Genomic DNA, 26,748 nt, shown 5'->3' with positions numbered 1-26,748 from the left:
TTATTGTTTTATTCATAAGCAAATTTAATCAAATATAAAATCTTACGTACTTGTTTATCTTAGCATGCATTTTATCAGCGAAAAATATATAAAGTTATATGTATGTATAAGAGATAATACAATGACATGTATAAATTATCTAATTGATAAGACTTTATGCCTACTTAGGTTGGAGTTGTGCCTATTGCAATAATCTTATTACAAGGACTGTTATTTTGTAACATAATGATTGTTATCTTTGGCAGTCTTATCACAATGACATTAGAAATTGTAAGTTATTAAAAATAATATTTTTAAAAATAGATTACATTGAGTACCTATCATACTGAAAATATAGCAATAACAATTTAATTAGCGGTATATAATAATGGTAGTTTAGTGATAGCTGGACCACAATGTGTGGTTGAATACCACGAGATTTTGTTTTTTTTTGGCCACATTATACCGTGAATAATGAGTAGTTTAATTTATAATTTGGTTATTATGACTATAGCGCCAGTTATCAAAACAATATAACATTTTAAATAAAATGTGCTGCAATCAGTCGTTCAGAAAATAAACGGTCACCAACGATTATAAAAGTTTTTGAAAACAAAAAAATTTTGATCACAATTATAAATATGTTACAGGGAAGTTCGTAGATAGTGAAATTGTAGGTACTTTTGTGTATGTAAGTAGAATTGAACAAAGTCTACTTCATCCAGTATCTGACGACAGGAGGCAAAGTTCGGTTATTAGCTGCCAGTGGCTTCTTATAAGTAGATAAATTTATCTCTGTTATGCTATCGATATGTCATATGGCATAAAATAGCTACATAATAAAATTTTAAAATAACTGACTGAAAACACAGACTAACCTATGTCTAAATTGATGAAATTTTACACAGAAATTCCTCATAGAATGTAGATGAGCACTATGAAATGATTTTTCAAAATTTATTTCCTAAAGGGGTTGAATGGGGAATAAACGTTTGTATGGAAATTCATTTCTGATGTTAGAGATATGGAAATCGGTATTTACGTTGTTAATTAGTTAAAGAAAGCTGCTAAAGCTTTTTTTAAAAATTCATCACCTAAGATGAAACTTAAGATAAAAACTTGTATGGAAAATGGACATTTCTGGAAGTTATAAATATGATAATCGGTGTTTAGGCGTCTGTTTTAGAGTAAAAGATAGCTTTTATAGCGTTTTTGAAAATCCATGACGCATGTAAGTGAATTTGGATGAATATTTCTATATAATTTTTTAAATGCCTAAAATTCGGTGGGTTGCTGATGTTTTCGATGGGATGTCCCATCGGGTACATATTTTAATAATTTTATTTAATATAATATTTGGAAAGACTTAACTATAACGAATACTAATTTTGTAGTTTTGTGAAACACTAGTAGGTACCTATTTTTTAAAGCATAAACTATTCGTATTCATTATATAATTCTATGATAACAGATATAGGTACGTTTAATAAAAAAAACATAAAAAACAGATACATATACCGCAGATACACTTTTTTAATAACCTGCAAATTAATAATTTCAACTTCCGTTCTATCCGTTCTAGCTCGCACCGATAGAATAAAGTTCTACATAAAACGTTTATATCGTAATACATAATAATAATGTTTTTCACACCGATTTCGGCCACGGCGGCCAATCTCAAGGGAGATTAGCCAACTACGCAGGAGATATAGTGCACAAGTGTGTGCGCAAACACAGGTGCACTCTCTATTCCCTAACTCTCATAATCCGATGGGACGGCAATCCGACACGACCGGAAAGAGTTCAGGCGCAGGACCAACGGCTTTACGTGCTTTCCGAGGCACGGGAGTGTACACACTTCCAACTTTCAGACTCCGAGCTGCTACTGAGAATTTTCTGACAGTAAAACCCAATAACTTTTTATTGGCCCGACCTGGGAATTGAACCCAGGACCTCCGGATCTGCGGCCTTACATCAAGCCTCTAGATCAACGAGGCAGTTACGTAATACATAAGTACTTATAATACTGAATTGGTTTACGCCGCCAGTAAAGCGACCAGTCGGCATAATTTTTTCCGACACCTTTAACAATTATTGTCATTCTAGCCAATTTACACAGAACCTTGAATTAATTGTACACATTCTTTTTTAATCACTTCGTACAGAAATCCGTTTGGTAGTTTTTAAGTTTATCGCGTTCAGATAGACAGAGAAAGTCGCGGCGTATGACATTGTTTTGTACAATACTAGTTTCGCGTTTGAAAGAGTGGGAGGTGTTTGTTACCCTGTTTTCTTTTCTGTACCCCTGACAGAGTTTATTCAAAATTTCATAATGAACGGTTGAGTACTTTTAAGATGTGAAAGCTTAATAAATAAACAATTTCACTTTATAATATTAATAAGGTTATAGTGATAATGTTTATATTTATATCAGTACTGTGTGTTTTGTAAGTATAATTATTATAAATTAATTTTATTATATATCGTGTTCTTATTGTAATAAGCAATTAGTATGTATAAATTAACATTCATACACCTCACGGCTTTATTAATATTTCATATCCTCTTATGTCGTCTGGGTATTTATAACATTTTTATTTATTTATATTTTCTGATGGTATACAATAACTTATACTGTTTATAAAAATAACAGAATGGAGTTGTGTATTATTATATTAAAACATGGAAATCAATCACAATCAATTTAACAAACATTAATAATTACAGAAACCAACTTAAACGACAAATACCTAGTTTATGACACCGTAATTGTATATCCGAAGCACCCAAACTTCTAGCCAAAAAGTAACATTCAGACTCTGTGACGGGCGATAGCACGCTTTTCTTTTTTTATATATATACTACAACAGAGGTTAGAGGCCAAGAAATTGGTAGATTCGATTGAAAGATTGTTATAAATAGGTTACAGTTTGAGGACGGATATAGGTTAAATTTTTGAGATATTTGTTTCCTTGTAAATATAGTACAAGACGAAATTATCAGTCCAGTTAGTTTATAAACTATTCACACCCCGACATCTCGAGATGAACTGGCGTATTTTAACATAAGTATGATTTCCTAATAGTTTTTTGTTATATTACTAGTTGTGAGCACATGAGAAAAGAAGAACAGGGCATATTTATATGAAATACAAGATCCCTAGGCACTTTGCGATTAGAGTAAAATTATATTATTTGTAGGTTGATGGTGACTCCTCGACTGGTGGGACCTCTAGGCCGGTCTAGGCAAAAATCCTGGGTTAAGTTCAACTGCGGATAGCTTGACTCAATACTGAGTACCGACTTATTATAATTATTTTGTTTATATGTATCAATTAAAAAAATCATGAGCTAAAACCTTAATGCCAAAATAAAAAACAAACTATCGAGAAGTCTTGGCGTCCCGTCCTACTAGTTATGTTACAAGTTTTATGTTTTTCTATATGCAAAAACTACTAATACAATATATATTTTTAGCCCGTCTGGATGCATGACCCCAGTCATGGGTCTCACCAGTTATTTTACCGCCAAACCGCAATCTTTTACATTGCTGTGTTCTAGTTTGAATGGTGATTCAGCCAGTGAAATTACAGGCTCAAGAAACATAACATCTTTGATCCCGTGGTTAGCGATGGATGCATTAACTATGTAAGAAGTGCCTTATATTTTGTACGTTTCCATTGTCTATTTCCAATCTTACCATTAGGTAAAGCCTTTGCTCGTATTACTGTATAAAAAAGCTAATATGAATGCTTAATATATTTTCAAGACACAAATACAAATAATGTATGTAGGTCCTATGCGATGGTTGTATGTTGTACATTTTTTATATATAATATATTTACGTTATAGAAGGCAAAATAATCGAACTGGACATTTTTCAGGCTGACGCGAATATAAGATAGGTAGATATCATAAAACTTTGTATGAACGAATAGTATTGTTTCTAATTCCATCACATCTAGGCACCTATGTTTAAAGTGACTTGTGACAAAAATAGTTTATTTTATAACGCGTACATGCATATAAGATAAGCATCTACGAGAGAAATTTATATTTTATAAATAAATATTAATTTTTACAAAAAAAAGGTCAGGTCTCCGTAATTCCTTTGCCTGTGTAGTACCATTATGTAAGTGCAATGCTACTATTAAATAAAGATATTTAAATGTATATAACATCAATTTGTCAATTGTTTTCTTAACTATAACTACCCAGTAACGGTTACTGTATCTTTGTCTATTCTAGTAAATAACGTGTAGTCACTGACTTTTCCGTACACGCCTTGGAAATCTATTAATCTCATTAGCAAAGTTGTTGCGAACGCTGACAAAAATATAAAAAATAAAAGAACTTCTATATGAATCGGGTGTATCATTCGTAATTTCTGCGTGAATCTTTAAATTAGTTAAGTATATCTTAATAAAATTTGTATGATTGCTACGTGATAATCTTATAAGGTGTTCGTTAAATAAGCTAGAGTAGGTAGGTAGGTAGTTAGGTACGTAAAAATTTAATTTTTATATTTAAGTTCGAATCAAATATGAGGTTACAATTAAATTACTTAATTAAAATATAATATACGTTAGCTTACATATAATTTTATTTATTTGAAATATATAGTAAGAAAATCTATAGTATTGCAAAAATCGTTTTCACTTTCTATAGGTACCCCAAGGACCCTCTGAGGCAATCAAAAAATAACTTTTCTTAGTGAATTACCGGAGGCGGTTGACGCGGTTTCCCCTACAAGAACGTCCCTCCCGCCATTTCTCCCTCCGTAGAGTGGGCCATTCAGAGACGGTTCGCGAAGCTCTCACGGTGCTTACTCCTTCAGTTTAGCGGGCAAGCCGTCACAATACACTCGTGTACACCGGGCTCAACCGTTTGGCGGGAACGACGATCGCGCGATTCGTACACCATAACATAAAAGAACCACTTATTTAAAAGCTGCAGTGTTTCTCTAGGACAATGCATAAAAAATCTAGATTCCTTATGCTTTTGCAGTGGCTCGTCGTAATGAATATTTTGGTAAGTTATTAAAAACATTCCTAGAATCCCTATGTGACAAATATGTTAAAAATATACCTCAAACATTTAGCCTAACAATTATGATATTCATGTGGTGGGTAGAGGTACTTTAATGAAAAAGACAGTCTTTAATTCTTGAAGTTGCAAAATTAAATTATCTAATCATAATATTACCATTACAATCCGATTTTTATTATTCGGATTTTATTAGTTCGGATTTACCAATATTGATGATGATTTATCGAATTTTTCAATTCCAAAAAGTTGGTATTGAAAAAAAAAACGACAATGCAAAATATTCTTCTCTGAAAACATACACGACCTTCAACAAAAGAAAACAATCGTATGAAAGAAAATAAACTTTCAATTTCGAACTTGTGCACAAAATTTTTTTTTCGATGAAAATATTTTGCTATTTTTCTTACATAGCACACAAAGATCAAAATGTTCTCTTAAAGGTTCTTTCTTTACCTTTAGACATGGCTTTTTAACTACGGTATAGTTACAGAGAGTTTCTGTCTCCACTTTAAATTTGCTCGAAAATATTTTTTCCTCTATCCCTGCATCTCTAATATTAATTAAACTTAAATAACACATACATTATACGAAAAATAATTTCAAAAGAAAGAGATTTCAAACGATTAAGAAAATCGACTATCAAACTATTGGTAGTAACGTAGTAGCGGGCACTTCTCGTGATATATATATACATATTCGAAAAAATTGACTGTAATGAATCGTGAAATGTATGGAGAAAATCGTACCAATTTACTTAGTTATAAACTTGACGTAATAGGTTAATTAAGAAAGATTAACCTTACTAGTTGATTTCTAATGATGATGATGATGATAATGATGATAATATGGCTATTTATTTCATACAGTATTGCAGCTTTAATAGTTCATTTGGACTTAGCCAGAAGCATCGAAGTCGTTCAACGTAATAATACGCCTTAAGTTCGGATCACTATATTATGTCTATATAGAAGGGCGTAGATAAATGCACACAACGCTGAAGAACCGCTAGGCTGACATATCAATTACTTGAGCCGCTCGGGTGCACCCAATTACTAGCTCTGCTTCACATGATTCCTATTCATAACCGTAAGATTACTGGAAGAATCCTCGAGCACGCGAGCAAGCTCAAGGAGTTACTTCAAACTTACATTTAGTACTCTCTCGGAACCTGTGTTTTATCCGACGTTTGTTTGCTGCGTTTGTTCTTTTTAAAAATGAAACTTTTTGCAGTCATTATTGAGTTTTCATTTGACTTTTACTCCATAATAATATAAAAATATCTTTTGTATACCTCTACCTATATACATACATACATACCATATGTATATAGGTATGTATATGCTAATTAAGTTAAATTATTACCTGGGCACTCCTGATACCTGGGTTGTAAACATTTAATAAGTTATAAAAAAATTGTAGTTTTTTTGTGACATGCATTGCGTTATTTTCAGCAAGGACACATGTAGATACCTAAAATCAAAAAGCAAAACCTTATGTGAATACAGTATTTGAGCCGTTACAGCCGTTTCCGAGATACACAGAATAAATTTATAAAGGTATATTCAAGAATTTCTCATTTGATATTAAAAGATATAAAAAAATGACATTATTCAAAAAAACACATATGAACATTTACAATAAGAAAATCTTTGCATACCTGAGCTGAATACGTCAAATACTGTTATAAGATAAGTTTACTCTAATTTATTTTTTTCACTTTTGCAAAGAACTGTTTCTCGTGCAATATTCCATCGCACCTGCATACCTATAGATATATCGCTCTTATAATAAGAATATGTACCGGATAAAAAGTTTTATCTCGGCTATGCTAAAGCTTTCTTTTTACTAATAGAATGCAATAGCATTTTTTATCATCATCTCTTTCATTTGTCCATTCATAAAAAAATGACACCACAACGAAGCATATAAATTCCGTAAAATTTCGTATTACACCGATAGAGAATCCGACACCGCGTCGAATCGATGTAGTAATTATATTACCTTCTACGTCATTATCGATGGTGTAATAGCTCATCTACTTTACAGAATTTTGATTGAAGTTATATAAGAAATGCGCTATAAGGATGGACCATAGGCGTGGGAATTGTCGAGCGTGCAATCAGGGAATGTCGGGAGGGTGCTCAATTACCTACGCGATCTGTTTTTATTGCTACACTCTTTGATGCTGCAAAACCATTAGATCAGCCTTTAGATACTTTCGAACTGTTTGTCTTGCATATTGAAAACAAGCAGTACCATAGGTCAAAGGTATTGTTATATTTTATCTTAATATAGAAACATGTTAATATCTACTACCTACTTGTCATAATAAATAATTTTCAAACATTATAAAGAAAAAACGTAGGTTAAAACTAGGTACATATAACTTACTTTGTACATAAACACACATATTTATATATTGTACCTACTTAGCAAATGCTGTTGTGGTTAACACCGCTCGGTATTATTTTCGCTATTGAAGCTTGCGATTGTCTTACACGTAATGTTTGTTTGTCGTGTGCATCTTTACCAAGAAATTTCCATTACTAAAGCTAATAGACTTTATTTAAATGATTGTTTTATTTTCGACTTCAGGCTCACAAACAGTAAAATTCATCACACAAAACATTATTTTGTATATCCACAAACCAATCGTTGAATGACCTGCGGGGCTAGATAAACTGAATTCGACATTACAATACAACATTTTCCTTTACTTGACGATTGTTGAAGCGATTCAATTCAATGATCAACAATTGGACTGTGTTGTATTGAAATGAAAATAGATGAATTCCAACCGACAGAAACACTAACCAAAAATTATTAAGATTTGTAAGAGAAAATCATTTTTATAGTTACTGTCGCTATAAAAATGGTTATCTCTTTATCTATGTTACGTTTTATTCGATTCATTCGTTCATATCTGTGGGTTGAAACATTTCTGCATCATTTCATTCTGTTGATCACGTAATTAAAACAAATTCATATATTATTTCAATACATTTGGCATTTGACCTTTTCTAAAGAATTTGACAATCGCTATATGGTTTCCTCTAGGCTCATCTAATTAATATGTCATAATAAGATATATTAGCGGAAAGCATTTTAATTTGTTATCTGAATTGAATTCATATTTTTATCTTTAATTACGATTCAGAGCGATAGTGTCAGTTCTTCTTACATTGTCTGTGATATGCGAATGATAGTTAACACAGTTAGAGAAGCGAACAATACAGATCTGTTCGTAAAAATTCAATATAAGGCTTGCGTCCTAGTTTTAAGTAATAAACGTTCGATAGAATTTGGAAAACAAGAAAGTATCTATAATAAATAGTCTTATTTTTTATTATAAAAATATATATAGTCATGAGGCGTTCTGCGGTTTTTAACTAATATCAAATTTGACGGAAAAAGATATATATACTAAGATAAATAATTTTTCTTTTATTTTTTTTATTAAGTATTTTTGTTTCTCAAATTAATATTATATCTATTTAATAAAAAATAAGAAGTTTTTAAAGGCTTTTTTAAAGGTTATGCTTACAATTGATTTTCAATAAAGTGAAATCAAGCTATTCAAGACGGGTGGCTGCTACAAAAAGATAAAGATGTAATTTATTGACTTTACCGAAAATGCTGCAAAATATTTACTGTGAAAGTAGAGATTATACGACGAAAATCGTGACTTCTTGTCGATATTCATCTCCGAAACTATTTTTTGCATCAACCGCTTTGAATTGTTAATCACACGTTTGCATGACTTTTCATTTTAAAGTTTACAATCACCTAAAAGCAATAGAGATTGGAAATCCATCCAGATCTAAATTATTTGTAAAAAACATGCTCTTTTGTCTCATCATCAGATTACACATATTTACAAAAATATATATATATATATATATATATTTCGATAGTAGTAAGTAGTAACAGCCTGTTAATGTCCCACTGCTGGGCTAAGGCCTCCTCTCCCTTTTGAGGAGAAGGTTTGGAGCTTATTCTACCACGCTGCTCCAATGCGGGTTGGTAGAATACACATGTGGCATAAAATCAATGAAATTAGACACATGCAGGTTTCCTCACGATGTTTTCCTTCACCGTCAAGCACGAGATGAATTATAAACACAAATTTAGCACATGATAATTCAGTGGTGCTTGCCCGGGTTTGAACCCACGATCATCGGTTAAGATGCACGCGTTCTAACCACTAGGCCATCTCGGCTTTTTATATTTCGATACGACGAATGAAATTAGGTACGTTAAAATTTTATTCTGTATTTGTTTAAATAATGACGTGTGAAAATATACAGCGTGTAAAAATCTTGATACTTTTAATATATTATCATCATATCAAAAATATATTGAACTCACTTCAAACAGTTAAATCAAAAAGCAAAACTTGTATGTAATACAATCATCATTAATGAACTGAACATATTATTGTATTTTGTATGATACTCGTTTGGATATGACTATTTCGCTTATATTAAGAGCCGGATTTAGGGCATGTTAGACCCCTAGGGCAAAGAAGTCTCACGCGTCTAGATCTCTAGGTTTTAACTTTAGACTACCAAGTTTTAATATCTCGGCAATATTGAAGTAAATAATGTATCAGTTATATATTATATTCTTGTAAAATTGTATTATATTTAAAATTAAAAATATAAAATATTTTTTTGCTTACTTTTTTTACGGGCAGTGGGGCCCCTAGTTTGAGTGTTCTCATAGACAGACCTATATTGCTAATATAAATAATCCGTGACTATCTACGTATAATAAGTTATAGCAAAACAAGGTAAAACACTTAAAAGTATCGCATAACATTTTATTCCACAATTAATAATATAATTCCAATACAACATTTTCCTTTACTTGTACATGATTTGCAAAGTCAAAACACTTTCATTCATTTAACGAACATGTTTTATTGTCTTCATAATTAACAATATATTTTTATTACCTCATGAATGTACGTACTTTATTTTATATTTCAAATCTATCATGATTTACATATAAACGTTATTACAACAATAATTTTCTATTTTATTTTATTTAAGCACTAAACATTTATGTAGAGAATCAATTTCGGAAATACATTATAACGGGATTATAGTAAATTTGTTCATCACCGTATAAGTTAATCGTGTAAGTCGAACATCGATATTCTTGATACGCTATACAAAGATCGTTTAATTGTTGATCCAATTCCATTATAATTCAATAAAAGAAAACGTTAGAATGCCATAAAAAGATTTTCATCAAAACACAATGGAACGTTTGAATCAATTTAACTTCAACATTATCTTTTTGATTTATCCAGAATTAGGTTTTAAAAAGTCGTATATATCTGTAAGAGTGTTATACCTATCGCTGCCTGTTAGTTTTATGAGGTATTTAAATTTGAAGCTATTTATTATTAATATTAATTAAATAAAATGCTTTTAAATTAAATACAAATTACTCAGAACATAATTAAAAAGCTAATTTATGTACCTACCTACATATATTTTGTATTTTCTGTGTTTTAAGATAATCATTTAATTGAAATAATGCTGAGATTCGAATATGCCTAGTGGTTAGAACGCGTGAATCTTAACCGATGATCGTGGGTTCAAACCCGGGCAAGCACCATTGAATTTCCGCGTGCTTAATTTGTGTATATAATTCATCTCGTGCTTGACGGTGAAGGAAAACATCGTGAAGAAACCTGCATGTGTCTAATTTCATTGAAATTCTGCCACATGTGTAGTCTACTAATCCGCATTAGAGCAGCGTGGTGGAATAAGCTCCAAACTTTCTCCTCTAAAGGGAAAGGAGACCTTAGCCCAGCAGTGGGACATTAACAGGCTGTTACTATTTAATTGAAATACAAAACTATGTTACTGTATACCAACAGAATAAAAACATTTAAAAGTAAAAAAAAAATACAAAACACCGTATTAATAGCAGTTTCATCGCTAATGTGCGATCTCTTCCTGGCGACCTTTTTATAGAGGGACATGAAATTTAATATAGCTGTTTGGCGTACCAATATTCATTTATAAATACTAATTGCAATAAGTAAATAATATATAGTATAGGTGTAAATATACAGATATTATCACTAACGTATTAGAAAACGAAGTACTCAACCGCGTTTGTCTGTCTGAACGCGTTAATCTCAAGAACTACCGAATGGATTTTTTTCACCAATAAGCTGAGTGTTTCATGAGGAATGTTTAGGTGTATAATTAATTAATTTAGGATTTGTGTAAATTGACTCAAATATAACATTGATTGTTAAAGATGAAAAAAATCACGCCGACAAGTAGCTTTATTGGCGAGCGACGCGTATACCAGGACTGTTATCGGTATTACGATATAAAAGTTTCATGTCGATTATTTATTCGTCCCGGTAGAATAAGCGTCTATTCCTTATTGTACCGGAAATAATAAAATAACTTAATTGTAATATAATACGAATACATTTATAATAACATAGGCACATTAATTACAAACTTTAAAAGGTAAAATTAGGTTATTACATAAATAAATTGTTATATATGTTTTATAATTTAATTTATGTTCCCAACAAATTCTCCGTTGTAAATAGTTATGATCTAACGTTTAAATGTTGAATATGTTCTCCGATTCAATAAATCCAGGCACCTTTATGGTGAGTTGACCTGAGGCTTAGAAGCATTAAATCAAGCCTTCGTATGCTGGTGAAATGGCTGATCTTAGCAGTACCGTTGCGTGGTCAGGTAGGTGTGCCTGCGACCCTGTTTGCCCTATCGATCCATATATGAACCGCCTGGAACTTCCAACTATCGATTTGTTTTATTTTTACTTGATGTATATATACGTTTTTGATAATTATGTAAGTAAACGATTGAAATTATTTCAAAACTTTTCGTATATGTGTGTGTGTGTTTGTTTTACAAAGTAAATAAAATATGAATAATGGCTCAACCTTACAGTCACGATTATAATAAAACTGTAAAAAACCGTAACAATATTTCTCTTAAATATTCTTTGACTACTCATACATATACAATTTTAATAGCTATACTAATGTTGTTAATATTTTAATAAACATCTATATTAATATTATAAATGTAAATGTATCTCTATATGTCTGTTACACTTTCACAGCTAAACCACTAAACCGATTTTGATCAAGAATCAAGCTTGCAAGGATTTTTTAAGCCTAACATTTGCTCCACGGGTCGAAGCCGCGAGCGAAAACTAGTACGCTATCTTTTTAATTTTAAAAATATTTTTGATTCCAAATTTCTATAACGGTTTGTCCCGAAAATATGTTCTCAATTAGTTTCATTGAGGCAGACCCGTATTTCGTTCCACTTATACCTGTCAAGAGGTGATCCATTATAAAGATGTTCAAATTAAAATAATAGCCAAATGTTTGCGAATGATAATTGGTACAACTCTTTTGCCATATCAGCGTTTAATTCAATTATAAAATGACAGGCGATGTCAGCATGTCGTAGATACAAGACCGTTCGCAAAAAACTCGTTACGGTCAATCCGAGCAAGCACCTTATCCGCTTTACCATCTGACCAACACACGACCCACTTACTCCGGACAAGAGAAAAATTAATCAGGATAGCCGTCATTAATTAACACAGTTAGTTCCCACACAAAAGATGATGTTAACATGAATAAGAGCATAACGGCAAGTTTTGTTATTTAATTGCACAATCACATGACAGATAACAAAGTTGCTTAGTCAAGAATAGTATTAGAAAAAAAAGTGTATTTAAAAATAAAATCTATTCACAAGCTGTTTTATTTCTTACAAATAAAAATTTGTTTATTTTCCTAAAAGCTTTTAAGCAAGCTAACTGCAATCGAAGAAAATATTTTTTTAATATTTCGACCTTATGACTGACTTGTTTTCAAAACGTAATAGAGTTGCAATTAATTGGACTTACGATTTTCGGACAAATTTTTCTCTCGATTGCAGAAATCAATGTTTGTGATATTGTGGTGGCCAGTGCGTGCCCCTCGTGAGGGTGGCACACCCCCTTTATAAATCACTGTCCGAAATACTCGCAGAATTTCTATAACTTAGCAAATAATCCCGATGGTCGAACACGCGTTCGTTTATGGGGACAATTGTTACACTCGACATTGACATCGCAAATTAATTATTTCGACAAAATGATCTTGCTTTCTTTTTGTTGTTGAAAACATAATTATAAAATGTGAAAAACTAAATTTTTGATTAAATATTTTATGATAACGGAAAAGATGCAATAGTAATTTTTGTTTAGTCATGAAAATATTGAACATAATGTAAATTAATGCAGAAAAATCCTTTAAATTTTTCAGTTAATTAAATCTATAATCCCATACCTCATCCTTTCCTTAAGACTTATTGTTTGTAAATATTATATATAGCCCTAACGACGCCCGAAATGATTCATAGAAGTTTCTAATAGAAAAGTATTAACAGTAATACTCATTTATAATGTCTACACTAAATCGTACTCGGATCGGGACGAAGATTAGATTCCAAAAGTAGGGAGACGAACCCCATTGACATGTTTTCATAATATTGACCGGTCAAAAGCTCCCATAATTGAATAAAATATTCGTATGTGTATAAAGTAGGTACGGTACTTCTCTACCTTTGTAATCCTGTGATCTTACGAAATATTTATCTTCTAAATGTGATTTATTTATTTGTTTATTAAGGATCTCCAACAAAGGATACATATCGAAAGAAAACACTTACGAGTACAATACATCGTGGAATAGTGTTTTAAAATATGTGTGCTCCTTCAATTAAAGGAAACCACAGCAAGCACATAAATAATGACTAAACAGAAATTATAAAAATAAATGTTACATAGTGGTAGTCAATGAAAAAACATAGGAACTATAAAAAGGTAAACAATGGTTAAACTAAGAATAAATTGTGCAAATGTGAGTTAAGTATAATATAAAAATAGTTATATAAATTAAAATTAAAATAATGAATAATAATAAAACTTAAAAATAAAAAATAAAACATTATGTATTGAGAAACAATTATTTTATATATTTTAAAATTTAGATAATTCTGATATATATAAGTCAGCATGCTATGTGATTTGAAATATATGTGTGTTAATTTTCGAGATATATTATATAAAAAAATCAGCTCTCTGTGTAAACATAATTTTCAATCCAACAACAATGATTTGTACAAACTTGTTTAGTCACAATGACAATTGTTATTTCTCATGTATTATTGTTTGTTACAATAATAAATTTTTGAGGGTGAAAGTATGAAACTTTTCACATATAAACTTACTTTTTGTTAGAATTATACATGTGAATGAAATTGTGACAGTAAAAGAAAATATATGTCCTTCGAAAAATGCGTGCTCACAAATGTCAAAAGCACCTCGTTTGCGAACGTTTAAAATTAGATAAGTTGATACGGATAGTCTAGACGGGGTAGTCTTGGGGAGACGCGCGTGGGTCTCTTGGGGAACGGCGATATTGATACTAGGTATATTAACTTGACATTCAATACTCTTAAGATAAAGGTTATCTTAAACGACGAATGAAAACATTCAAGATTATATTTTGATGGCTTAAAATAAATTAAGTAAATATGTGATTATACCTAAAGATACGAGCGAAGAATTATGTAGATCACTTACATTTTATCTTAAAAGTTGTTACTAAAAGTATTTATCGTATCACATTTAATTAATCTTATGAATTAATAATATTTATTAATGTTACTTATCTGTGCTTGACAAAATACAAATGTATATTGTTGCTATAAAATAAATTAAAAAAAGTGTTTATATTAAATAATAAAATTTTTGATTAAGCAATCGTTTTTTTTTTTTTTTTATTAAACTCTTATAGAACGACTTCCACGGTAGCAACTACCTTAATGAAGGTACAGTCGACTTCTCCTATTCAATAATTTCACAAGCTATTATGTTGTTATCAAAGAAAGTGGCTGTAATTTTCGCAGCACGATCCAATCAGTTGTGTCGAGACGTACCTAATAATATAAAGAAAAAGTAAATCACTGTAAATAATGGAAAAGCAATCACTGTCTAATGAACATCGAAAGAAAACTATATTTTATAAATCGTAATGTATTTTAGATAATGCTGTTTGTAGAATAATGATTTTCTAAAGGACGATAATGATACGTTGGTATCGGTTCAATGTCGTCTTTGTTAAAATACGCGTAGGACCTTTCTACTATCACCATTTATATCTTATATCCAGCAATATCTTGTTCTCTATAGCCGATTCCAACTGCTGAAGGAATTAAAGATAAATAAACCCCTTTAACCTTACAGTGACATGACATAATTGGAATCTAAAATAATCTATAGTACCTATTATGGATTCATGGAAAAATTGCGTTTTAAATGTCGGTGAAGTTGTCTTCGGAACTTTCGAAGTAAAATTAAAGTTGGTTTAAGTAGTTACGTTGAATAGCGTTTTATTATGAATGAAGATGTATTAATTAAATAACTACCTGTAATAAATAAAAATAATTTAATCGCAAGGAGCAATTAAGTCTAAGATTTGTTTATCCTTTTTCTTCCTGCTATTGGAATATAGTATAGACAAATAAAATTAATTGTATTATCGTTGAGCGGAAATCGAAAAGAAATAAATTACGTTTCTTAAACTGCCTAAAAAAAATTGGAGGTTAACGTTGTATTTTTACTATTTTAAATCAACAATGCAATACAAATGATATTGGTTTTTGTACACGACTGACTAAAAAATACAAAAATTAAAAGAGATAGCTTTGTGCGCAACCGGTGAAATTATATTTTTTTGTTCTGCATTCGTCATTAACAAACACAACTAATACTTATATGTTTATACATATTTTTCGATATTTTTTTATTAATAGGAACGATGTCTTAGATTATCTCTTCTGGGAACTTGACTGCACACCTAACGGTCAAGCTGAACTTTGACACACTAAACGCAAAAGTTCGCACCTTTCCTAACAATACCAAGTGCTGTGTCAGAACACGAATTACATTGTTATGAATTTACGGATAAGAAACGCGTTTAATTGAGATCAGGTTTCCATTCGGATTCAATAGAGGCTTATTATGAAGTTTTTATGGAAGTCGTATAATGTTAAATAGATCTACGAGTCGTACGACGTTCTATCGTAATAATAAATATTAGACTTTTATTGCGTAAAAACAAAGCTTATTTTTCTAATGATTACAGGGGTTTTATTAAGATTTCAAAACAAATTTTGTTGGGAAAACATTTCGTTATTTAAGTAACTCGTATCAAGTGAAGTATTAAAACATGTTATTCTGACTTTCTTAGTACCAGAGATGTTGTCGTTATCAGTTGAAGAAGGCCTAACTTCTTCCTAGCTATAAATTCGAGGTAATGTTAGCGCAGGGCGCGTGTGCGGTCAACGACCATTTATTGCAAGCGGGAAGTCGCATGGACGCACGCGCGTCGTGAGTAACGCAACTTTTCTCTATGCGTAGCTTAATCTCGGTGTCACCGACATCTTCATAAATAATAGGTCAAGGTGCAATGTTAACAGCTGTATACATATTTATTAAACATATGTCTTGAGGTATTAAACGAACAGAACGTTCATCGTCGTTATAATACATAGCATCATATAGTACACCCACTATGAGTTTGTTTAGTGATTACCAATTATGTAATGAATATGTAATTACGGAAATGGATATTAAAAAAATTTAATATATAATAATAGATTTTAGATTATTAAAGAATTGTATAAGGGTGATAAAAATAATGACATGGTAAAATTCTGTCAAAAAACAAAATTAACAATTTTACAATACAATACAAAACTACATTTAAATAAATAAATACTTATTTATCCGTCTCGGATAGATTTTTATTTCGGATATCCGATGGTTTCCGTTACGGACTACGGTTATGAATATTCACAACATCCCTGCTGCTCACTACTCCATATCTTAGAATTGTAGCGTAACGTTATAACTCAACATACTATTTAATTGTATTTTCATATCAAAGTCGTAGTTTCTTAGATTGCGCGTTCAACCATACTAATCTCTAGTTATATTATTATATAGTATAAATTTTACATTATTATGAGGTTATGTATGTTTAGCCCAAATAAGAAACATTGTTGGGAATTTTAAAGTTACATATTTTTGCCAAATTATATTTCAATAATATTTTACTGGGTATCAAATTGTATATAGCGCCAGTTGTACAATATTTCTTTGATCTAGAAAATGAAATTGACTTCAATAAAAAGTAATATCTTAAACAGTGAATCTAGGCTTAAATTGTGGTTAACGTAGGGCGCGTGCGCGGTCAACGACCATTCATCGCAAGATCATAGAAGTCGCACGAGCTGTGAGCAAACGCAACACTTTTACAATCTAATCTTTACATCATTGATAAACGAAATAAACCACAGTCACAAAAATAACGAAGACATATTTTCGTATAATAATATATTCTATTCAAATTTAAATTCTAATGTGAATAATTTACTTAATATGTATGAACGTATTAACTCGGACTTGCGTGAATTACTTAAAAATCTGTATAGGTATCTACTCGTCACTGCGAGTTGTCTTTGTAGTTTATTTATTGCCTTATGCAATCGACGGCTCGAACCCTCGGGCGTTATGTTAATAACATTCCGACATCTACCACAACATCCACGCACAGTCGCACTTGATGGGAAAATATTTTGAATATATTAACAATTCACAATTAGACGTTCAAAGATTATAAGGTTACTTTTATGATTTAGTATCGACTTCATTTACGTTTCAAAAAGTATGTATAGGTTTATACACATATTTAAATAGTACCTTTTTAATTGATAAGTAATGGCGAGCTCTTTAAATTTTTTTGATATAATTACAAGTCGTAGCGTTAGTGTTGTGTTTTTGAACTCATAAAGAACGGAATTTTAGTTTAAATTTTAGTTTTTAGGTAAACATATTTATTACTTACAACTTAACATTTTTTTTTTTTTTTTATAGAATAGGAAGGTGGACGAGCATATGGGCCACCTGATGGTAAGTGGTCACCAAACGCTCTTAGACATTGGCATTGTAAGAAATGTCAACCATCGCTTATAGCCAATGCGCCACTAACCTTGGGAACTAAGATTTTATGTCCCTTGTGCCTGTAATTACACTGGCTCACTCACCCTTCAAACCGGAACACAACAATATCAAGTATTGCTGTTTTGCGGTAGAATATCTGATGAGTGGGTGGTACCTACCCAGACGAGCTTGCACAAAGCCCTACCACCAGTAAACATTGACTAATATAATATTTATTTCTTTAACTCTTTTAAAATTAGTAAGCGTTGCATATACTACAGGATTATTATCAAATCTTTGATTCAAATTTGGCTAAATTAATTATTTGTTAGCCTAACTTAACCTAAAATATTATAAACTCAAAATTTTATGCGTTTTAATATTAATTGAATGATCAATTCTTTACTATTATCAGGCGACAATTTTTTAATTAATATGAGCTATTTTTGTTATAAATATAAATCGCCAATTACTACAATTGTACAAGTAATATTTAAAGTCGCAGGCGCCAATGAGTGAGACAAATATTGCTTGATTCATTATTAAAGCTCGGAGCGTTCGCACGCATGTTAGTTTCCGGTCACACAGCAACAAGTTTATTCGATCAAACTAAAATATATCTTAATCCAAGCATTTAAAATACAATTTTAAAAAACTTGGTATCGTTACTTGCATTGTACGCATAGCACAATATTTGAACATACTTATCTAGAATGGCTCTTAAATATTAATTGGTCATTACATATAAACATAAGATTTGCTTTGAATACTGAACAACTATTTGACGAATGTTATATTAAATTAAATATATTTTACCTATTTCTTAAAAACCTTTATTTTTTTGCATAATTACTATATATACATCTATATAATTGTTAATAGTATCTTGAAATGTGTTTATTAATCTATGGTTTATAAAACTAGCAACATTGTTCGTATTTAAAAATAAAAACAACGTACAGTATGCAATGAAAGATGCTTCCTTAGAAGTTATGAGATTCAAAGGCCGTAAATGGTAGTGATGTTGTATTGTATATATTTTTCTGTAAATGTCAGTACTGAGTTCATAATTTACGCCACAAGTTTATTTATTACATCATTTTACTATTCTCTTGTCATGTGTGAATAGATGCCGCACAGAGACTTTCTCAAGGCTCATAAAGATACAGTTAAGTTTTCGTTTAGATCTTATCTATTATATAAGATCTAAATGAAAAAATATATAATTTTATTCCATATATTTGTAAAAATCTATGATTAAAGTGTAAAATTTCGTAGAAACACTTTAAAAAAGATACTGGCATAATGATAATAATAACTACTATAAATATATAATATTTTTTTCTATTATAGTGATATAAGTGCGTTCAGTATTAATACTTATTATCAATTTATATGAACGTTTTAAGTAAAGTTACTGATGGTATCAAACACGCAAACATGTTTTTACATGCGATAAAATTTAAGTAGTTTAGGAGTTTTTTTAGCGATTAATAATGTTCGACACTAAACAGTAACTCTGCAATTCATAAACTATTCCTCTCGTCGATCCGTTGCTAAATAATAAAAAAAAACTAAACAAACAGTCACACCGTATTTGTAATTCATCGTAGTTGTAAATCATCATGAAAACGTTTTTGAAAATTGAAAATTATACATTTTCAAAATATGCATAATATGTTTGCTGCGTATCGTTTTGTATTTACAATCGTTCTTAATAAAAGCTGTATATACGGAAACTTCAACAGTTTATTTATATACATTACGTTTTTATTTAACTTACATTGAGTAAAGAAAACGCAAAATGCAAAAAGAGTTACCAGCGTAATGATAATATCCAGGATATTACTTGGAAATGTCGATATACGTAATAAACTTTTTTGTTGTCTATGAAAGTCTATCCTGATACTTGATACTTACGTCATCCTTTTCCTGGTCCGAGTCATGGGAGATGCTCGAGAAATTTATAATACCTGGTTACGCTCTCATGGGTTCATTAATAGGAAAAATCTCATTTCATTATGTCTAAAGATATCATCTGACTGTTAGACTAATTGCATATCACAATTATACATTGTACGATTTGAACTCATTCAATGCATATACATATATCACATATATAATCGGTTTACTTAATATAAAAATTTTAAAAGATAAATCACAACTTTCATTTTTTAAAGTCGATAATATTTTTATCGAGCTAGGTGCCATTTCATAATTTTAAAAAATCAATCAAAATATTTCATGCTATGGAATAAATGCTTTTATAATATTTTAAGAATATCAAAACAAAACTATTAACATTTTTAACGAGGTAATATAATAATTTTATTTTTTCGGTTTAAGTTTGTGTTTAATTAATTATTTTTATCTATCTGAAAAACTAGATATCTGTCACGGCGCAAAAGATTTTTTTTTAAATGTTAAATATATAAGAAGATGGCCCAGTGGTAAGAACGCGTGAATCTTAACCGATGAACGTGGGTTCAAACCCGGGCAAGCACCTCTGAATTTTCATGTGCTTAATTTCTGTTATAATTCATCTCGTGCTTTTCGGTGAAGGAAAACATCGTGAGGAAACCTGCATGTGTCTAATTTCATCGAAATTCTGCCACATGTGTATTCCACCAACCCGCATTGGAGCAGCGTGGTGGAATAAGCTCCAAACCTTCTCCTCAAAAAAGGGAGAGGAGGCCTTAGCCCAGCAGTGGGACATTAACAGGCTGTTACTATATATACTATATATAAATATTATGATTCAAACGATGATCTTGTGAGATCTCTCAAACTAACAAAAAAAAAAACAATTTTGTTTCATGGAAAACGCATCCGCAATTGATTTTATTTATTTTGATAAGTACTAATATTGATTTATTAATGATTTGAACTACAGATACAGATTCTTTTGCCCAGTTTTTTTAAACAAAAAGGAAGTGATTATTGTGACATAAAAGTTAGATACGCCATCGAGGACAAGATGGCACTTTTGTGTTAACATTTTGAAGAACAACCGTTCAGCAACGATTTATCTGTTATAGTTTAGCTCAGCATAAGCTACTTTTAACGACTTCATTAATAAATATCAAAATCTACAATTCAATACTTACTGGTGGTAGAGTTTTGTGCAAGCTCGTCTGGGTAGGTACCACCCACTCATCAGATATTCTACAGCAAAATAGCAGTATTTGGTATTGTTGTGTTCCGGTTTGAACAACAACACAACAACACAAGGGACGTAACATCTTAGTTCCCAAGGTTGGTGGCGCATTGGTTATGTAAGCGATGGTTAACATTTCTTACAATGCCAATGTCTATGGGCTTTGGTGATCACTTACCAGCAGGTAGCCCAGATGCTCGTCCGCCTTCCTATTCTAAAAAAAAACAAATTAAAATAGGAATTTGTTATATAAAGAAACCATTCCAGAAATTATAGTAAAATAATAGTGAAAAATACATCAAAATCCAACGTGCAGTATAAAGAAAGTTAGCGAACACACAGACATACGCGAAACTCTTCATTTCGTTCTATTTATTGCATTTTTGTATTATTATAAAGCCCACATTTATGCCATACACTTCTTTTAGACTCTGGCACACGAAAGTTGAGCCTGAAAAAGCGAGGCAAATTAAAAAACTACCTGTGGCGTCACTAAGTTTTGTACGAATAAATTGTCTTGATACTTTACAATATATATATTAGGTTACAATATATATATAGCTTAGGTTTGATTTTCCTAAGTAAAATGCTCATGTAAATAATTTTAAATTTGCAATAAATTCGTTATATATACTATTACTAGTTTTATATAGAATGCTGTTAATTCATATTACTCTAAAATATTAACTTGAGAGCAAAGAATAGTAAGATGGCACAGAATGCAAAACAGGTTAATAACATTAACCTTAATGTTAATCTAGATACAAATAAAAAAAATGATAATTATTTAAATGTTAATTAATTTTATAAGTCATAATTAAAATCATTTAGTAAAGTTTAATAGTAAAACTTAATTATCAATTAAAACCGTATAAAATAGTTTGCAATTTTTATGCCGGGCGACTTTTATAGAATGTTGCCATGTAAAAAGTTTCAATTAAATCTTAGGCTCAATTTTCGTGAGTCAGGCTCTAAATAAGTTAGGTTGGTATATTTCAAATAATAATAATATTAAGATTGTTAAAAGTAGTTGTTCACTTGGTCTTAATAAAATTAATTGATTTATTTATATATTTTCATTAGCTATATTATATTTTATACTTCGTAACTTCGTAAGCCGTTATGCTATAAATGTGGTTTCATTGGATTGTAAGTACCGTGTTTATATGTGTACGAATGACTATTTAATATTTGAAATACGCGCTAGGAAAATATTTTAAAATTATTAACAAAAAACAAATGGATGATTAAACCTTAGTAAAAGTCAAATAATGTTTTAAGAAAAGATTAAAAGCACTCAATTAGCAGCAGTATTAGACTTTTAACGTTAACATCTTTCAAATTATAGGAACGAATTCTCGTCATGAAATGTCCTTTTGTCGTTTTTATTCTAAATGTACCCTCTTATTTATTCAAAGTGTAACAAATTCTTATATCAAAGAATTCATACCTTACAAAAGCAACTAACTCGTAAATTATGAAGCAGCGTAACATGTCGACCCTTCTTCCTTACTGAATAATTTCATGTTTCCGGATCTTGAATAACTTATAGATACGTTTCTGAGCCGTTCTCCTTAAATTTAATTTTTGTCGCAAGGGTTCATACATATTATTTATGAATAGATATACGCAGAAATTCGTCGAATAACTTTAATCATATATATATTTACGTAAAAAGTTACTTTTGAATCGAATCGAAAAGATTATATAATATCGTAGAACAGCAATTTGTCCCACATGGGGCATATTTTCAGACATTAGTATTTTCATAAATGAAGCAAGTGATTGTATACGTCTTGCTAACTTGAACAGTAAGTACCTTAATATTATAATATTACCTTCAAGTAAATTATCGGTATGAGATAATTATCGTACACTTGATACATCATAAGCGTAGGCACGGTGGGAGGATATCCTAATATACATGAAGACACGTTAACTAAGATTGTCACGGCAATTTAGAGGCATGATGTAACTGCAAAATGTACTGATATTGCATAATGCTATATGTACCCGCTTAATCAAAATATAAAATAAAATTGTGCATGGTGCGCGTTCTTATAAAACATAATTTAAAAATATACTTTTATTTAAGCTTATAAACCTTATAAGCAGATTCAGGGGCCATGGTGTCCCATCACATGTCGGGTCAATAGAATCTATTTTTTTACCAATAAATTCACAGCAGCAACTGGGATTTAAGTAGTTGACAGTGTTATACTCTCATTCCTGGAAAGCATGTAAAATCTTCTTCGGTCATGCCGCAGTACCGTAGTTAAAGAATATAGTGTTCACTATTATATCTTCTGCGCCGATTACTAATCTTTGAGATTAGCCGTCCTGGCCAAAATTCTACCAGAAGGACATTATTATTATTGTCATAAGTTTTTAGCGTTCAAGAAACATGAATAGTACAAATAAAATGGATAGCTATTTGGCCGGATACTGGATATCCGGCCATCTTGTAAGCCATATAGCCGGATTTCTGACGGCCGGCTATTTGGCCAAATATTATCACAGACAATTACTTTAAAACTATAGTGATTCCTCTGGATCATACTAAGTTCAAACAGGGAACACAACAAGTACTGCTTACGATTGCAGTCGTTAAATTGAAAACCAAAATACTTGAATATAATTTTTATAAACCAAAATACAAAACACGATGCAAAACAAATTATTTGAGCACCAAAGCTGAAAGAGCTCTACATAAGGTCTGTTGTTATTCATTATAAATTTTCGAGAAGAAACTTCTACCTTTCATTCACTTTCATTTCCAAAATTCCCGCTGAAAAAAGTGGAAGAGCTGTATCTTATTTACGACACGTTTTAGAGTTGCGTTTATTTAGGAAGTAAATCGAAATAAGGATAGCAGAGAAAAAAAGTAATTGCATGTAAGATTGAATAAATCGATAGTAATCGCGATTTTTTTTGATCAGTTTACGCAACCAAGTATTTTAATTTGCTGGATTTTATCTCTTACGCCTTGTAGATTCGAGCCAGATAATAATCTACAATCCGGTATCAGACTGGATAGAAAAATTAAGCCAGATAAGTGAGGTATCAGATACTTGCCGGATATTCGTTTAATAATTTTATAAATAGTCAACAGCTATGTGATTCTTAATAAAATAATCTATACCTAAATCTACATAAAATAATCTACAAATTAAAGGAAAATTTACTTACACATTTTCTGTATTAATAAACAACTTTTATGAATATTTTTCTTTCACACTTTTTACATACAAATTATATGTTAAGTTCGTTCATATTTTTCCAGAATTTTCTAAATTCTTACCTCATTAATACTTCGAAGTTGAGCCTATTCTTAGCTGTGTGCGTTCACTCAACTTGTGAGATTAATGCCACTTCATTATTACCAGCCATTCGCAGGACAGAGGGAGCCGCATCCCTCTCTTTATCTCAGCGTAGTTTTACGATTCCCTTTACGTCGTACAATTTACTACAACTTTTATGATATTTTTGCGATTGACGCTTTCGGCTATATGCTATACCCATAACATACAATAAATGTAACTCTGTAGGATGTTAGAATGAAATAAAAACCGCTATAAAAAGCTAAAGAAATAGTAACTTTCTGTTATTATATGGAAACATTGAAACATGTTAGGCTGACGATGAGTAAAACAAAAGTTGTTTCATAAAAGGGAAAAAGAAATTATATTCTGTTTACTTTGCTATTTTTAAGTATAGTAATATATTTTTACTACTATAGTATTATAGTATATACTACTACGTGTGACGATGATTTTTTTAATTTAAATTTATTTTCAGGTGTTACAATCTGAAGGATCATCGTTAGGATCAAGTTGCCGCTCCAATGATGAGTGCAGCGTACTGAACGCACAATGCACCAGAGGTGTATGCACATGTCGACCGTACTATGCACAGGTTGACGACTCTACGTGTCTTGAATGTGAGTAAATTTAATCTTCGTTTAAATTTCATATTTATATTGTTTTGTTAAGATACACTTGAAAAAAAACGGACATATTTCTTTTAATTATCTTTTACATAATACCTACTGCATCTCCAGCATCTATTTTCACAAAGATATCACTAGTATTATTATTATTTAGATAAAATCTTATAACCTTGAAAATCTATAAAGTATTGTATTAAAATTACATATGCTTTAATTCATTAGATTTATAATTAATATAAAAAATTAAAAATATTTATGGCTGAATAATAGATTCTAAAGTCCAATAACAGGTTCTAAAGTCCCACACGCACCCTCATTGCGACGTACCTGCTTACACGAATAAATAATGTATGTCCTAGTAAATATATATTACATTATTGTTGCAATGAAAATTGTAGTTTTTCAATTATTCATTTAATGTACACGCTTTTTTATCATTTAACATTTGTTGGTACGCTGTCAAATATATAGATTTGCAGTAAAATAAATATTAACTATTTCTTACATCGTCAATGCCTCATCAACAGTGGGAACTAAGATGTTACCTATATTTCTATAGTCTATAATTACACTGGCTAATTCAAATATAAAATAAAAAGAAACACAGAAATATAAAAGTATTGCTTTTTGGTGATAGAATAAATTCATCAATGGGTCACGCCTACCGATAAGGGCTTGGACATAGCTTTACCACCAAGTGAAATAGGCTACCCCACATAGGCATAGTCTGTGAATCAAACTACATATTTAATTTAGCATTATTAAATATAATTATTTTTATTAAATTACGCTTACGGTAGTTCGTGTTAGATTGCATAAGCTTTTCATTTGTTTCCTTGATATATCCCTAAGACTGTATTTTAATCAACATAAACTACATACTTAATTTAATCTCGATAAACTTAGCTTTTGACATATAATTTATAAAATATTATATGACATAATATACTGTATATTATTAAATATGAATGCGGTAATATAATCATGTTGCTTTCACTCAAACGTGAAATGACCAATAAACTTCGGCTCTACCAAAGACACCCGGAAATTAACTTAGACGATGAGCACTATGGCAATTTATACTTAATAAAGTAACTCTATATTTATTAACTGTTAAGTAATTGTATAACACAATAAATCAAATTCTTTGGAAGGAAACGACTAAAAATAGATATAGCTGATGAGTTTTTATAGTTATTTGAATTTAATGATTATGACTGTTTTAACTTAATTGTATAAGATGAATCTTGTGACAGTAACAGTAACAGCCTGTAAATGTCCCACAGCTGGGCTAAGGTCTCCTCTCCCTTTTTGAGGAGAAGGTTTAGAGCTTATTTCTGCTGCTTCAACGCGGGTTGGTGGAATACACATGTGGCAGAATTCGATGGAATTAGACACATGCAGGTTTCCTCACGATGTTTTCCTTCACCGAAAAGCACGAGATGAATTATAAACAGAAATTAAGCACATAAAAATTCAGAGGTGCTTGCCCGGGTTTGAACCCACATTTATCGGTTAAGAATTCACGCGTTCTTACC

The 26,748-nt window shown here is 30.7% G+C and overlaps 1 protein-coding gene across 2 annotated transcripts in view; it reads left to right on the top strand.

Annotated features, from left to right (window-relative positions):
• The first annotated feature begins 4,827 nt into the window (after positions 1–4,827).
• LOC126769997 (uncharacterized) overlaps positions 4,828–26,748 on the top strand; it is a 38,129-nt gene continuing 16,208 nt past the window's right edge. For both annotated transcript variants that reach the window (XM_050489094.1, XM_050489093.1), the window contains exons 1-2: positions 4,828–5,009; positions 25,060–25,201. In XM_050489094.1, coding sequence (XP_050345051.1) covers positions 4,950–5,009; positions 25,060–25,201 — 202 coding nt within the window. In that variant the 5' untranslated portion in view covers positions 4,828–4,949. The remainder of the gene's footprint in view (positions 5,010–25,059; positions 25,202–26,748) is intronic.

The sequence above is a fragment of the Nymphalis io genome, chromosome 8, assembly GCF_905147045.1.
Source record: "Nymphalis io chromosome 8, ilAglIoxx1.1, whole genome shotgun sequence".
In the NCBI taxonomy this organism is placed as follows: Eukaryota; Metazoa; Arthropoda; class Insecta; order Lepidoptera; family Nymphalidae; genus Nymphalis; species Nymphalis io.
This window is presented reverse-complemented; position numbering and strand designations above follow the sequence as displayed.